At 38.0% G+C, this 17951-nt stretch overlaps 1 protein-coding gene across 4 annotated transcripts in view; it reads right to left on the bottom strand.

Moving 5' to 3' along the window:
* AKAP6 (A-kinase anchoring protein 6) overlaps positions 1 to 17951 on the bottom strand; it is a 2898826-nt gene that overhangs the window by 1067580 nt on the left and 1813295 nt on the right. For 3 of the 4 annotated variants that reach the window (XM_044073884.1, XM_044073885.1, XR_006365199.1), the window contains exons 9-10: positions 15899 to 16047; positions 9120 to 9158 (exon numbers count right to left, since the gene is read on the bottom strand). In XM_044073884.1, the coding sequence (XP_043929819.1) occupies positions 9120 to 9158; positions 15899 to 16047 (188 nt within the window). The remainder of the gene's footprint in view (positions 1 to 9119; positions 9159 to 15898; positions 16048 to 17951) is intronic. The other variant, XM_044073886.1, reaches the window with a different exon arrangement.

Genomic DNA, 17951 nt, shown 5'->3' with positions numbered 1-17951 from the left:
GTACTTGCTTTGGAGTGACCTGAGTGCGTGTGTTATGTGGCAGATCCTAGATGTATACATTTTATGAGTTCGTAGACTTAGTTCTGAGAAACAGAATTTTGAGTCATAAGCAGATTTATTTATTTATTTATTTATTTATTTATTTCAGTTTGATTACCGGGGAAGTCCACTGGGCCATGAAGTGCCCATTTTCAGTGTAGGCCCGGGGAGAAAAGCTCCATAAGCAATACAATACAATAAGGGTTACATAGTGTTGAAGGTAAATACAAGTGTAAAATTCATACAGTCAGGAAATGCAAAAGCAATACAATACAATAAGGGTTACATAGTGTTAAAGGTAAAATACAAGTGAAAATTCATACAGATAGATTCCACTTTTTTTTTTTTTTTTACAATGGCAATACTGATATTTACAATATTTACATACTTGGAGTCAAGTGAGAAATTGCTTAATCTTTGACAGTCAGCTAAGTCTATTTTGGGAAAACAGAAATAAAAGCTTGAGGGTAGAGTGGAGCAAGGAGTATAGAGAGCTCAGTGGGGAAATGAGAGATGAGTTTAAAAAAGATTTTTTACAGAGAGTTACACTGAGTTTAATTTGTCTCACTGTACACAATGGGTGGATACATCCTCAAAGTATGATCTATCATTGTCCACTTTTTATGGTACCAACTTTTTTAGGGTTAAACATGTGATTTTGGATCATTGGCATATCTTAAACTGATTTGGCTAGATCTGATATTATACCCAAATTTCAAAAAATGGATCTGTAGGAAGGGCACCACTATAGAGCAAATGCGGGGACATACTAAAGCATATCCCAAACCAGTTTTGACCCAAACATTTGCCCTGGTTTCCAAACCAGTGAAAATGGCACCTTGTGGTACGTGTGCTATATGTATTAATGTTATGAAGTCTAAGATATTTACTTCATGTGTTGTCATCAAGTTATTTGTTGGAGCAAATGGGTGGCATGTTTAGCTATCTGCTCATGCTCCGCTTTTTATGTGGGAAAGACTTCTCAGGCTTTAAAAATTAGGATTGTGGAATATGAACATGAACATTAACATGCATTGTAAGAGAATGCATAGTGCACTTTCTAAGTGTTCCTTAAGACATCCTGGTATTTAATGGGATTAATAAATTAGGTTTAAATCTCCTAATAAATTAAACTATCCCATCATGAACAAAAATCCTTAATTGTGCAGGGAGCTTTAAATTCTCTAGTTTTAAATGAACTTTTTAAAATGTTTTTAGCTATGTTATGTGTGTGTGTGTGTGTGTGTGTGTGTGTGTGTGTGTGTGTGTGTGTGTGTGTGTGTGTGTGTGTGTGTGTGTGTGTGTGTGTGTGTATCTTTAAATCTTTGTGCCTTTGATGTGTGTGTGTACCTTTAAATCTTTGTGCCTTTGAGTTGGGTACGACCTACTATTATGACATTGAACTTTTATTTTCCTTTTAAAAGGTGATGTAAGTTTTGTGTGTCAAATAGCACTGAAGAGGGAACGTTGTTCTACCAAAACTAGTCAGTTCTGTTTAATGCTTGGCCTTTTCAATAAAAAGTATTTTACTATTGATTTGTCATTTGTGCTTGTGGATCTGTATTTGATTTTGATGTTTTCTGGTTTTCTATGGACAAGGGTATGGTGTGGAAGTTAACAGGTGTATTGGATTTGAGTTGTTGTTGTTTGTCTTTTTGGCTTTTCCCAGTTAGGGGTCGCCACAGTGGAACTCCGGTCCACTAATGATTGGCAGTAGATTTTTATGCTGCCGAGTTGCCAGCCCGATGCCCAACCTTCAATGAAGGCATGCCCATTCACGCATGTCTTTCAAACGCCACTCGACCGCAGGGAGGACACGCAGACTCCACACAGAAGGCACTCCAGTCAAGAATCAAACAGGAGAACATCTTGCGGTGAGGCAACAATGCTACCGCTGCACCACCGCAGCTTACCAGGTGTATTGGCTTTGAGTCTGAATGATAAATATGCCATTTCTTTTTTGCGGGGATCCCCCCCCCCCATCTTCATCTGCTTTTTACATTTTTTATTACTGTATGTCAGCACATGTAGCTCTACTAAGACAAATTCCAATACAACACAGTGCATAATAATAGCTGTCTCAGGGGCAGGCAATCCATGCCTAAATCCTGTATATTATTATTACAGTAATAAGTGTCAATTGCACTTTTAAAACTTGTTAATCTTTCAAAGCTCCATTTGAACTTGATGGTGAGGGTCACTCCTTAGCCACTCTTTGAAAATCAATTCATTGTTCTAGTAGACTTGCTAGGTGCTCTTATAAGTTTATCCTGGCTCACTCTATCATGTTTCCTCCTTTCTTTATTTTGTTTATTTTTGTTTTGTTTGAAATATGAGTACGTAAAAGAATGTACATGATAAGGCACAATGCATGCTATTTTTTTTCTCTAGTTTCTGCTGTTGGGCTTATTGCAGAATAAAGGAAAAATCTTGAAGGTTCTGTAAAAGCTGTAGATGACTGAGAAAAAAAATCATATGTAATTATTAAGTGAAATCTTGAAAGGGATTACTCCTGTAACTTATAATCAGCATTTTCCAATATGGCTTATGTAGACAATGCACTGCATGAAACAACTAACTATTATTTTGTAAAATTAATTATGGCGGAGCTAATTTAATTTGTTTTATTAGTCTAGGTATCTGGCAAAATTCAATAAGTCTAGAGAAGTCTATAAACAATATAGATGACAGAATTATCTCTGTTTGTTTATTTTTTTAATAAAATTAACACTTGGTGTTATAACCTATAGTTTTTGAAGATTTTTTGTTTTTTTTTTCTTTCATTTTGGCCTGCTTTATTTGTAGACTGTTTGGCACATGTTTGTTTGTTTTAATGCTACTAAAGTACTGTGCTTTTTTTAAGAAAAAAAATACACCATCCATGAGGGCTGAAAGTAGGCTTGGGCAATGGGACAAAATATAGGCAAATTATAAGGGCTACTAGCAAATACCAAAAAAATCATATGCTAGCAATCATCAAAGCAGCAACAATGCACTGGCAATCAGATGTAGACATGTATATGCGAGGGTGGACATGGTCTGGTTAGCTTACTGAGCAACAGGGTGCTCATATAATAATGGACACACTGTTTGCTGGTGACAGGGCTATATGTGTTTTTTCAAACTGATGTCAGAGTGGTGATAGGGTAGTAAATATATAGACAGAGACAAACGATTCTCTAGCTACTCTTATGTAAGCTAATGTTAGATAAAAGTACCTCTTGTGGATGATCACCACCTAGGCATATAGTTACAGGGATAACTGCAAGGAGTTGTTCAGGCAGACAAAGATACTACTCATTCAGGTGTCACAAAGGTGGCAGGAGGAAAAACAGAGAAGGGGGAAACTATGGGGAATGATTCAACACATAAGTCACTCAGTAGATCCAAAAAAAGGTACAGGAACAGAAACAGCAAATGAGTTACGGCAACTAAGAGGAGGGGTCTCACACAAACTGCTAAAGCAGGTAAAAGGAGGGATCTCACACAAACTGCTAAAGCAGGTAAAAGGAGGGATCTCACACAAACTGCTAAAGCAGGTAAGAGGAGGGGTCTCACACAAACTGCTAAAGCAGGTAAGAGGAGGGGTCTCACACAAACTGCTAAAGCAGGTAAGAGGAGGGGTCTCACACAAACTGCTAAAGCAGGTAAAAGAAGGGTTCTCACACAAACTGCTAAAGCAGGTAAGAGGATGGGTCTCACACAAACATTAAAGAAGGTATGAGATGAGGCCTCACCAAAACACACTAAAGCAGGTAAAAAGAGGGTGTCACACAAAGATGCTTAAGCAGATAAAAGAAGGGGCCTCATACAAACATGCAAAGAAAGCTAACCAGGGGATCTCACACAAACATATTAAAGAAGATAGGAGATGGGGTCTCACACAAACATGCTAAAGTAACTGGAAGACGTTGCCCATAAATATTCTAAGAAAACTAGGAGGAAGGTGATATGTTAAGGCTGCTATTAGGAAGGGTCTCAACAAACATGCAAAAGTAACTGGAAGCATAGGTCTCACACAAGTATGCTAAGGCAGTGAAGAGGAAGGGGTCTCACATAAACATGCTTTCCTACTCCTACAGTGGGAAGGTGACAAGAAATTGGTAAAATGTGGCTTTAATGCTTGGTGCAAAACCCACCTGTGTTTATAAATGTGCCAACAATCTCAAAGATCTAATTGAGAAGATCAATCTTGTAAATCCAAAGGACGATAGGAAAGGGACAAAATGATGTGGAAATTGCAACCAATGCAAATACATACTGGAAATTAATGCATTTTATTTAAATAACTAAGTGTATTCTTTACTCCATGCTCAGGACAAATATTGTTAAACCAAGGGGACAGTATATTTAGCCAAGTGTTCGGTATGTGATGCCTTCTATCTTGGGAAGGAGGGAGTTGAGAAGGCGCATATACAAATACATTTATGATATCTCAAAAAACAAACTTCAATAATGCACTATATATAATACCTTGTAAAACAACCCCAAGGTGCACTATATAGGCATTCAATTACTTGTGTAGGTTTTAAACAAATTTCTTTTATTATACTGGAAAAAACAGAAAAAAGTCAAAGGGGTGGTCCATGGAAGGACCTCACTGAATTTTGTGACCTCCTATGGCAGCTCAAACTAGATGCAATAAGAACACCTGGTATTAATGATTCTAATTCTATTCTCCCTGCCCTTAAGAAAAGGCACAAACATTATAAAAATACATAAAAATACACACACACATACAAACAGTCATTTAGGTATTTTATATTATATATTATTTCATTCATATATTTTTAATTATAGTTGACATGTTTTTTCAGGAAGTTAATTTAGTTCTGTTTCAGCACAGAATTGTGGTGGTTAATACAGAATCTTACTTATACAAGTTGCAAACTTCTTTGTTGTGAGACAGTATTCCTTATAATTCCAAACCAGTTTTTAATAGTACATTTTAATTTTTTAATTATTTTTTTAATTCATGATTGTTTAGTGAGAAATGGTGTAAAATACTGTAGCTATTCATACACACACATATTTCTATATGTACACAAATTCAATGCCTATCTATCTTAATGAATTAACCAATCAATTAGTGTTTTGCAATATAAAAGAAGGCAGTGTATTAAAGTTGTGTACTCTGATGAAGTCTGTTTTCGATTTAATATGAAAAGGTCATTGTAAAATAAAAACTTAATTTTATATTTATTTGCATTTTTTTTCCTTTGGTGGTGACTACTACACTTTCTGTACTGAGATCACTGAGACCCCAAATAACTGGGAATGTTTCCTTTCTAGAGTTGGTTTGCTGCATAGCATAGTGGAATTTTACAGTTCTTCTTTTAGTCTATTTTTTTCAGATTTTCCTTGCTCATTTTTATGTTGTAAGTGCTGCTTACTACATAGATAACATTTCAACATTCCACCTAAGGTTGACATAGTCATCAGGGACTTAATATACATTTGTATGTGCTTGTTATCATGTTACTTTGCATCTGTCTGCCTTAACTGCATAGCTATCTTTTTATTCTTATCTGGATTTGTAAACTTATGCATGCACGTATGTATGCATTTATTTGTGATGTGACATAAGCATTCCTCAACTATATACACACATAAGACAGTTCTGAGTGAATATAGTATGCCATTGGGAGAAGAATATGCCATGGTACTTTGAACATGCATGTGGGATATGAATGTAGGGCAGAAACTTAACAAAAAGTGGCATGAATGGCCAGCAGTCCTTAAATGTCTGGCAGTTTTTTAGACATGAATCAGTATAATGCAGTCCCACAAGGATAGACACCAACATTAGAATGACTATACACCAACAAAACTGATGTGCCTTAAGCAGCAGGTAAACTGAAAAATAATTGTTCAGAAACAACAGCTTAGCAGTTTTGTTAAAATGTAACAGAAGCATTGCTATCTATGTGGTAAAGCTAAAGAAAATTACAAATGAAAAAATCTGTAAAGAAATTACTGGTCATTTTGCAGTATACAATTATTGTTCTCCTGGCAGCCCATGTCGTTCTGTGTTCAACAAAGACTTGTCAGTCAGCATTCAATGGAAGCCAGTCAATACTTGTACTTGTCAGAATAGTTGGCCTGCAAGCTCTTCGACTCTGTTACACTTGCAAGTTGGATGTCAACAGGAACCCTCTAGTCCAGTCCAAATACTTGGCTGAAGTCAGTATACTATAGGTCTTTATCTACTGAACTCTCCTTTACTATTATCGATAAAACTACACCATGAATCTGTTAAAGGTAATGTTCTACAGACAACATGCTGTAAAGATTGGTCAAAATACTAAAAAAAATAAATAAATAAATAAAAAATTAATTTGTCCCGGTCCCCTTCAATAAACACATCACACTGAATGACATTTGATGACCTTTATTAAACTTCATAACATAGCTTTGATTAACAAAATTTATTACAACTGGACCTAGTATAGTTGATTTTAAACACAGCATAAACATCCTTGTAATGTTAATCAGAACAGAGTACCAGCTCATCCTGCCCCAGTAGGCAGCGTCCATACCTTTGCTCGCTTACTTTACTTATAAACATCCTTGTAATGTTATTCTTGACAGTGTCCCTGCTCATCCTGCTCCAGTAAGCAGCGTCCATACTATTGCTCGCTTACTTTACTTATGAAGCAGCATCCAAGACTCACTTTGCATCCCATTTATTGAATTACCCATCCTTTACTTAGGAAGCAGCGCCCCATCTCACTTCATAAACCATTAATTGAATTACTTTCCAACCAAATAAGCAGCATCCTTACCTCCAATTGCTTACCTATTTAGCAAACTTCCTCCAGCTGCTCATTTCCTTTCCCCAAATCCTTGAAATGAACCTCCAGACACCAGAGGGGGAGCAGAAGAGGGCAAGCCTGTCCCTCTTCTCTGCCAACCAGCCTGACCAGGCTGTTCCCCCTCCCACCTACCAAAATTTCCACGATGGGTTAAGCCAAACATCATTTGGTATACCCATTTGTAAACCTAATCCCATCCCTGTTATCAACCCCAAAACCCTAACATACCAGTTCTGAAATGTGCCTTGATGAACCTAAAAAATAACATTACCTCTGAACGCCTTGTCCAACACCAGAACATCCACTCCAACCAAATACCTTCCTTTTCACTCCACTTCTGTCGAGCAACTGACCATTGCTCTTTCTGCTAACTGCGCTTTGTGGCCGCATTGCACTACTCTGGTAACCAGGACCTGTTCTGCAACCGACAAAGTCAAAAGCAAGAACAACCACTCTGCCAACTCCATCACCTTCCACGCTATTTTCTTCAGGCCCCAACTACTGCCACCTGCAAAGAAAGAACAATGTAAATTCTCTGCATACAATCTAAATTTCTTAATGACATTGAGCAATGTCAAAGCACACCCCGCCCCTAAACCACCCCTGCTAGCTTGCCGTACTCTCCCACCTCAACCTAAAACTACCTTACCCCATCAATCTTTTCACTGTCAAAACAAAAACACACTACAGAATCAATGACCCCCACCCCCCATTCTAACCCAAGGTAACGTGGTACCAACCAAGGATATGGTAACTAATCACTGTAGCAGGATAACTTAAATATCAATAGACTTTAACTGGGACACCTCTAGATTCATACCCTGTCACCCATGAGACTGTAGATATTGAAGCTGAAGTCTCCTTGACCAAATGGAATGCACCCCTTCTTCCCAAACCTGCACCAACTAAATGAACAATCCATCCCCCAATCTTTTACCCACTGGTGACTGCAGAGAATAGTCTAACTGCAAAACTTTAATGACCTAACACTAAGTGCCAGAAAACCAGAACCCCTTGACCTGGTTCCTGAAAACTCGCCTATACCCAGCAATGAAGTACTGTACGTGCCCAACCTTAAACACCACAAATTCACTCATTACCAAATGGCAATTCAAGGGACAAATTTGTCATCTCAAAGATACCACCCTTTAGGAACAAACTCCGGCATCCTGTCAAACAACACGTCATTGGTACTTCTCCCAACTGGATGAGTAACTATAGTCACCTCAAGGTTCCAAATAGACCGTCCCCAACTGTTTTTCCCTGGCCCCCCACCTACCTCTTCCTTACTTGCCCCCCATGCCAACACAATAATCAGCTCCCACACTACTTGAACACAGTGCTCTAACATGCTATAATAAGGTGATTATTCGGACCCTCATTGTGCCCTATTCCAGTAGCAAGACATCCATCCTATCAAAAAGCATGACCTTTCAGATCCAGATTTAAGGCCACTGCATGATGCTTTCTGCACTTCAGCAATCTGCAAAGAAAAGAAAAATAATAAATTGTATGTGCACACATACCAAGAATACTTAACATGGAGGTACTGACAAGGACCGCTGCCACCCCCATCAAGTGTTTGCCAAACTCTGTACCAAAGTATGAGACCAGCCCCCCACCTTATCATATCCCCTTGGACAAGGGTGATAGGTGCTACCCGCAGAAATAAGAGCCAAACTTGTCTAGCTTGTAATCACCCCAGAGCAAGTAGCCTAGTAACTTCCTATGATCCTAAGATTGCTGTGACTCCACCCCACCTCTGAACCCCATCTACAGTGATGTGCCTTAATGAGCACTAAATAAAATGAATTACCTGTAACCTCATCATGCCCACTGCAGGAACCCAGACTCTTACCTATGGCCCATGGCTGTGGCTCCCTATACTATTGAATACACATGCCCAAAAAAAAAAAAAAAAATAGAGATAACTTTCCAACATTGATCTAACATACTGAAATGGTTAGTAGAACAGATTGTACAACCAATTAACCTTGAAATCAGAAACTCAAATGTCTGTCCATCTGTGGCTAGCACTGTAAATCCCCTACCAAAACCAACAACTTTGAAATCCACTTACTTCAGCCAGTAACTGTTGCCCACTTGTGCTCCCCCATGTGTAACCTCCTCGCTTGCCACTGCTTCCATCATCTGCGAACTCACTGTGTAGCGCCACAACTGGTACTCATCACACCACCATCTACAAAGAAAAGGAAAAAAGTAAATCCTCTAAAATGTAAAGAGAAGGCTCTGCCTTATACCCACCTATTCCAAATTATAGAAGCAGCATTCCAAAACCCCCATCTGCAAGAAAAAGGACATATAAATCATCTAAAATACACAATGCACATTCAAAGACATCTTTAAAGACAAGCTATCCTGCCAACCAGGGAAGAAATGTACAGAATAACAGGTTTTGCATTCACAGGAATTAGGTAGAAGCTATGCTTGTGTTGTCAATTGCCTCAATATGCTATACACTTAATGTAGGCTTTCCTGAACCTGGGCCCATGCTATCTTAATGAACCAAAGGGAATTCCACTCCTCAAATGCTAAATGTATAATCCAGCACCTCCTTATCTCCTGTCAGATAAATAGTACAACCACTGTGAACACTCCCTGTCAATGTCTTAGAGGAAAAAAATTGGGACAAGGCCATAAGTAAAACTGTAAAGATTATCACACATCTCTCATGCTGCCCTGTGGCATCACTATTCAGTTTACCTTGTGGAAAAATGCAGACTATGCCAAATGCATGCAGGGCAAATCTGGTACCTGCTGAGGTACTGTGACTGCCGTTTCCAAAGCACAAGGCAAAATAATAAAGGGAGACATACCCTGCTTAATCCTCCACATACATTTTAATCCCTTACTGTGAGAAATCTGGACAAAGTCATAAATAAAAGTGGGACAAAGGACCCAATTAGGGACAATTATAAATATTGCTTCTACAAACCTAGAAAGCTGATAGAAGAGTTTTTCCCACTGGCATGACATTTTTAAAGGGTATGCTGTCTGAATCTCAGTTGTCTGTAATTATTAAAATATTGCTACTAGCTTCAGTCTGTAATGATTTGCCCCTAATTTGCCATCCTCAATTTTATGAAGATGGACCAAATGAGGCAAAATCTGGACATTCTGCAAAATCTGCCAATAAAATTGACAAAATAACAGATCCTGTAACAGCCTAAGTTTGTGAAAAAGCAGAAAGCCTGAAACTGCAATGTCTGACCTACATTTTTTTTAATTTGCATAGGGCTGTGAACTCCATTGATGTACCATGACTACAAATCCATAGAAAATCAATAAAAACTGGAAGCTCCGCGATGAACCAAAGAAACCCTACATAGACGAGCCCCAGACAGTCTGCAACATCTATACCCTTGAGGGCATGCATGCGTGGCAGGCAGCAGCAACTTCTTTCCTCATGGAACCCGTAGCCCATGAAACGGCCATCACTACTTCCCCCAGCCAACAAACCACCACAAAAAACACAAAACACAATGAAAGGAGGACACCCCCCGAACTGTCCCTACACACAGCCAGTCCAGCCCACAACTCGACTGCAAAACAACAAGCACCGTAAACCCATCCTCACAACAGCATGAGCAGGAACCAAGCCCATAGAATCAAGCTGCACAGCAGCCAAAGCAAAGCGCAGTAAAGAACGAAAATGGAGCAGAGGTGATCATATCTGCTCCAAGATGCGCCAACCCCTCACAAACATGAACAACTTTGTGTGCATATGGAGGAGATCACTGTTTTTTTTTTCATATAATAAAATAAGGGAAGGCCACCATGATGAAGGGAAGAGTTTCCCTTAAATAAGCCCCATGACATTACCAAGCTTACAGAATATTTGAATGGGTAGCGTCCCCATAGTTACAGCACCCCGCCACTGAAAAGCTGCCATCTCCACACCACCCCTCTTTCTACAAGCTACGAACTTATGTAGCATTTCCTTTTACTGTACAGTTACTCAACCAGCCAGGAATCTGACTGGAAAAGGGGGAGAATAGCAAAACTGAAGGTATTACTCACACTAGCCTCCATCTTGGCTCTCCATGTATCACGGCCACGTCTCACCGGAATATATAACACTGTAAACTCATAGCACTATTAACTTCCAGCACAGGCAGAACAAGGTAATCCAACCAGCATACATTTCTTATGGGGAAAATACAGTTATAACTCTAATTAAGGTAATCCACCTCAGAAAAGAGGAATCCTACTGTCACTCAACTTCTAAAGATACGGGCTGCCTGCGACAAGACAAAAAGCAACAAAGCCCCGAGCCCACCTTCACCAGCCAGCCAACCGATAAATCTCTTTGGACCGTGTTTATACACCTTGTGGTATATGATTGCCATGTATTTCTACAGTCCAAGTCCCAGAAAGCACCACACAGCCCTCATCAGAAAGTGCCCCCCCCCCTTTTTTTTTGTTTTATAGATAGGAACCTTCGACACTACTCCATGCATGCGCGGTAGCAACCCCCCCCCCCCCAGGAACCCACAGCCCATGAAATGGCCAGTGCGGCTCCCTCTGGCTCACAAACCACCACTAAAACAAGCCAAGATGAGGAAAGACCCGCAAAATCACCACAAGAGGATGAAAAGTAGGGGCACAACTCTTGCAAAGGACTGCACAACTGTGGGAAATACGGCCCTATAAAACCATGCCAAGAGCATAAGAGCAAAGCCATTTTCTCCTTCCTTTTTTTTTTTTTAATAAACTCCCTTCCTCAACAACATGACACCACAATGTTCCTGCCCCACTAACCAGGGGAATTGAGCCACACCACTCCAAAGCTCCACCAGCAAATGACCAGGATCCCTGTCAGCAACACAACAGCACCGCAGGGAAGGAAAAGACTGCAGCAGCTGCTAAATGACAACTAATACTCATGAGATGTAAACATGAAATGACACACTCATACTAAATGACAACTAATACTCATGAGATGTAAACATGAAATGACACACATACTAAATGACAACTAATACTCATGAGATGTAAACATGAAATGACACACTCATACTAAATGACAACTAATACTCATGAGATGTAAACATGAAATTACACTCATACTAAATTACAACTAATACCCATGAGATGTAAACATGAAATGACACACTCATACTAAATGACAACTAATACTCATGAGATGTAAACATGAAATGACACACTCATACTAAATGACAACTTAATAGCTATATTGCCATATAATGAATTTTTAAGATTAAATAAATGATGCAGTTCTAATGATGTTTTTGAATGTGAACTGTTAAAAACAGAAATATGTTTATAGAGAGGGGGAAAACAAACAAATAGTGGAAGAATCTAAGAATAAAGTAAAAGAATGCAGATATGGAACAACAAATAGGCATAATAGTGCCTTGAGGAAAGGTGAAACAAATGGAAATAGCAATGAAGTGATAAGAAGAGGTAGAAATAATGAAGGAAAGACCATAGAGGTTGTTAGAGAATTTTATGTACAACATTTAATGTACTGACAGAGGCTATAGTTAGGGAAGTTAAAAAAAATTGGAAAATGGTAATGAATGATAAAGATTTGAAATATTTGATAAAGAATCAGGTGAAAGTTTCTTATAAAAGAAGTAGAAACTTGGCTGACATGATGGTACATAATTGTTTATACCACCTGAAATTATTATATATCCTAATTTAAAGGAAAATAAAATAGGAACCATGGCTTGTAAAAAATGTTCAGTGTGTAAACATGTAGTGACAGCTTTTTAAAAAAATAATGGTGTTAGATTCACCCCTAGAGATCTTTATACATGCGTTACAGAAGAAATAATTTATGCCTTTAGGTGTAGCTGTAACCTTTAATATATAGGGGAAACAGGGAGAGCGTTTAAAACATGCCTGCAAGAACACATAAGGGACATTAAAAATCATAAAATAGAAAGTCCTTTAGGACAACATTTTATAACTGCACACAATGCTAAGCCAGATTGCTTACAAGGATGCATTCTGGAAAAAATGAAAGTTTCATCGGGTGAAGTTTCATATATTAAAGAAAAGCTACTGAAAAAAAAACTCTTTTTATTTTAAAGTATAATACTTTGGAACCCCATGGGTTAAATAAGGAAGTTAATTGGATATATGTAATTTAGTGCACTAATTGATTGTTTAATTAATTGATTGTTTAATTAATTAAGTATTTAGATTTTATGTGTGTATAAATAACAAAGAAAAAGAGAATAGATTTGTACTCGTTGAAGGCTTGGTGCCAAAGTGCTACGTTGGTATTAAAGTGCTGTGACTGCTGCTCCAAGTCCTGTGTCCGTGACTTTAATATTGTTGTATTTGCTAAATGATAACTAACCTGCCCACCATGCATCCCTTAGACCTGCTACTGACCAAATGCAACCCTGCCATCAACAAAGGTAAGGATCTCAAACCAAACCCTTTAAAACAACCTAACTACCCAAATGCCCCCTTGATCTTGCATCCATCCTCCCCCACAACTGCCCACCATGCATCTGCACAGCAAACAAACACCACAAAGCCTTCTCCACAACTGCTAACATTAATTATGGCCTATCTGTCCCTCAGAATACCTACAGATCATCACAGACATGGCTTGCCATACAAGTTCACGCCAAAATGTGATTACTTACCCAGCTACACTTGTCTAAACCCTTTAAGCCCTTCCCCACCCTTATCTCATTTCCTCCCAATCATCTCTTCCTCCATTTAACCCTTTCACCTTGCCAACCCACTTAACTCCCATTAATATATCAGCCTACCCATCTTGAAGATATCCCAGGACAACTTGGTTTGTTGCCAAACCTCATTTATTAGCTAGTATTCATGAAATAAAATTAAGGTTCAAATCTCTGGCAGTGTTACTGCATTTGGCCAACATTTTCAGTGAAGTAATCTTAGGACATGAACTCATAAAACACACCAAATTATAATGCAATTCTCAGCTGGACAACAGGTACATGATTGCTAAGTGATACCACATTTCAGAACTGACCTCTTCAATGCATTTTTGCAGTTTGTCCTTTAGAAGTCAATAAATGTGATATACATTGAGTGATATTTTGAAATCTTGAGGATAAAATGTTATGATCGTTATATAAACTGGTTAGAATGCATATAAAAAACTGGTTAGAATGCATATAAAAAACAGTGAACTGTCAAATACCATAGAAATGTGTTATAATGCTAAAGTATGTTTTGTAGCAGAATCTTATTGAGTGAACACCAGTGCACACAATTAAACAGCTTGGCCACTGGTACACAACAAATGCTATAACATTTCTTGATCTTATTTCTGAGAAGATTTTACAATGTTGTTTTAAGATGTTTGGATGCAAAAATCTTCTTTCACAATAATGGTATAAATTAATATAATTAAAATGTTTTTTTGGGGGGGTGGCAGCTGTTCATAATGAGGGAGGTTTCATCTACTGGAAAAATATACATACAAAGAAAAACAGATTACAGTCCCTCTATACCCTGGACTAAGATATATGGACATGCACACTGTTGCGAGTGTGTCCAGCACAAAGACCTTGAAGTTGTCCAGACAGTACAGGAGAGGTGCATGTTATTTTCCAGTGCTTTTTCTGATAGCCGGCTGGTGAGCTAGTAACACTGCATTTTCATAGCTGCCATCAGATGCCCAGGTATTGACTTATCATGCATGGCAGTCGCTTCTCAGATAACACAGAGTGAACATAAGAGTTGAGAAAGATTTTTGAGTCCACCAGTTATTTAAGCTACACCACAGACTCATTGAAGCCCTAACATGTGATTGTCAATATATATGTAGGCTAAACTAAATAAAGAAGGCCAGTAGTGCATTGTTAGTGTAAGCCAAGAATAACAGATTGCATATTTAATACAGTATGTCATTTACGTAATCAAAACTAGACAACATTTAAAGAAAATTCCAAAAAATACAGTTATTTCCACCTCTTTTACTATCTTTTTTGTTGCAAGAATATAGGAATGAGGTAAAATAAATGCCATACACTTTTAAGCACCTCAGATTTTTTTCCTGGCATCTGACTGCATATTTTTCACTGGCTCTAACCCTTCCTTTCAGCAGGGTACAACTTGTCCACATTACTGCAGGAGCCACTATACCCTCCTCATCCAGGTGTACCCTTCCTTTGCACCAGTAATGAGGGCTACTGCATTCCTGGTTTGGGGAGCAAATGCTTGCCTCTGGAACATCCATTGGCTTATCATCCCTTCTCGAAGGTATTGTGGTTTGGAAGGTTCTGTCCAAAGACAGACATGTCTGTTTCCTGGATGACATTTCCAACAGATATCCAAGCTATTTATCAGCCAGGTCAATGAGCTATAGTCAAAGCTTTATCCCTCTTTGCAAGGACGGCAGACAAGCTAGGTCAAAATTAGACAGCACTGCTGTACTGCAAAGCTATACATATAATTCCAGACAGAACATTAAAAAACTGCGCTGTTAAAAAACAATAGCCCTCAAACTTTTATTTTTGTGTTTTAACTAATTCTACTGCTGACATTTCTATTTACCTATCTTTAACCATGCATTATTATTGATGCTTGCTGTATGACAATTAATTTCTGATGTAGGACTCCCAGCTATGATTCTGCAGTTGAACTAGTAACATTGTGACTTTATAGTTGCCATCAGATGCTCTGCTATTAGCTCATCGTTGGTGGCAAAAAAAAATTCTAAAAGGTGGGATAAGATAGGCCAATATACATGATGTACCCTCTTTGCTCGACAAACACCTTTTCTCCATTTGGGAATAGTTATTCTCATGCATACTTTTAACTAATTATTCCAACCTTTGCCTGTGGTTTTCACGTCAAAATGGTATGTTGTAAACGTATCATTTTAGTGCAGACTTGATGCCAGTAAAATTGTACCTTTCAACGAGAAATTCTGATCAAACCAATGTTTGGGGAATCCTGATTTTGTTAGTCACATTATTATCATATGAATCAGAAAACTTATAATACCATAACATGTTTTTACAACTATATCTAAAAGAAGAAGGCATGTGCCGTACCCAGCATTCTCTGTTCTGTTGGCCTTGGACATTTCTGCAAACTCCTGTTGCCGCTTGTTGCTGCTAGAGTATAAGTCACTGTAGAGCTTCAAGGACATCTGTTCAACGGCATCGCGCTTTGCTTCCAAATGGCAGAGATGGACTTCACCCTACAACATCAAACAATAAAAACATTAAAAAAACAGATTTTTTTTTTGTGCTCACTCAATTTACTTTATGCAGTGAGTCATGAAAATGCTATTGTGTAAGTACAAAAAAAGCACCATGTTTGGTTATGATTTTAAAATGTCTACTTACCTTTCCCAAACATTTTTAAATTGCAATTTTCATGGCAGTGTGATCAGTTAATATAACCAAATTAAGATTTTTCTAATGAATAATACCACCAATGTACATGCTATACCAAGGTTCATAACACTGCCTTTTAGCTGCACACAGCATGATGCATAATTTCTTACATATATGAAATCAAGCCATACTGCTAAAGTTTCATGATCATGAAATTTTAAAGCTTAAACTAGTGATTGGGGTTTCTGGTTGAATAATCTGCAGTGAAACAGGATATTAATCATGGTGCCATAAACTTTGTGGGCCTAACAAAGGATATCATGTTTGCCTGATTACCAAATTAAAATAAAATGATCCAGATTTAGAGTCTTGTACCATGATAACACAATGCAATAATTTGGATGTCAGAATACCTGAAGAACGCAATTATTTCAACTGACACAACCCAGTGCTGAGTTACAAATTGTCAGGATTCTTCCGTTAGCAATAGTAGTTTCCTTGCTTTAGTCAGGCAATCACAGAGTGATTCTAGCTATCACGGTAGATCTCACAAGTGAAAGGACTGCATTTCCACATCTGAAGCAAGAATTATTCTACCAGTGGTCAAAAATGCAAAGTCACTATATATAGCCATCATTTTTTTGCCTGCCTCTTAAAACAAGTATTTCCTCTGATTTTTCACTCACTTAACAAAATGTAACTTAAAGGAATGAGAGTGAAAAATCTTGATTTTGGTGAATCTGCTAAGATCATGTACTTCTATGATCTATTCCACAGGATTTTATTTCTATATTTCTGGTGATAGTCTATAGAAAAAAAAATCCTTATTTTGTGACTGTGTTGACTGTTTAGAATTAGATATACACTGATTGCTTACTTTCTGGAGACTTGTGAATTCACCTTGGTTTTAATGGAGTAGCTGGTTGCCTGGTGCATACATTCTGATTTCCTTTGCATAAGATAAATTAAGTGACAACTGTTTGTCTGTTATTCATAATTACCCATTAACATCTCACTTTACTTGTTTATGATGTAAAGGCCAGGTGTGAAGACCTAGCTAAGGTATCTAAAAAGAAGTATCTATTTAAATAAAAAAGGAGAAAAACGTGATAAGTATAAGTATGGGGCAAAATGTAAGTGACAAATCAGACTGGACAAGAAACCTGGGAGAGAGATGGGATCCACTGGCGAATATTTTTGGGGGGAGGGTCTTCAGGGGAAAATATGAAAGGTACACATAATAGTGGACTGACTAGTCAGGTGAGAAAGCTCAGCCAAGACGCAGAATATGAGGAGGAAAGAGAAAGCTGGTAGACAGGATGGACAGAAAAGTAAAAGAAAAAAGGTAAGGCAGGGGACAAAAAGATAGTGACTGAAATTGTTAGGAGTGTACAGGCATTTTTTTTTTTTTGCCATAAGATGAAAGTTCCTTACTATAACAGTGTTACCCTAACATTCTGTACCATGCAAATGCAAAAAAAAAAAAAAAGTGATTTTCCTAGACAACAGTGAATCTTAACACTTGTCATACTATCTACTACCATTAATTTGAGTCATGAGACACTCCTGTTGCTTATATATACTAACTCTGAGATCAAAGGAATGTCCTAAGGTACAACAGTCTCAGACTTAGTACATGTGCTCCCCTTTTCACATTTAGTATTGCTGTTCTAAGGATCACATTTACGGGCCTCTCACTTTCAAAAGAACCAAAGGAATACAGAAACTGGGAAATATAACCACAAAAGGGAAGAGAAGGAGAACC

The sequence above is a fragment of the Protopterus annectens genome, chromosome 6.part0 (genome assembly GCF_019279795.1).
Source record: "Protopterus annectens isolate FY-2018-M chromosome 6.part0, PAN1.0, whole genome shotgun sequence".
Classification (NCBI taxonomy): Eukaryota; Metazoa; Chordata; order Ceratodontiformes; family Protopteridae; genus Protopterus; species Protopterus annectens.
Note: the sequence above shows the minus strand (reverse complement) of the source record. Positions and strands in the feature narration are given on the sequence as shown.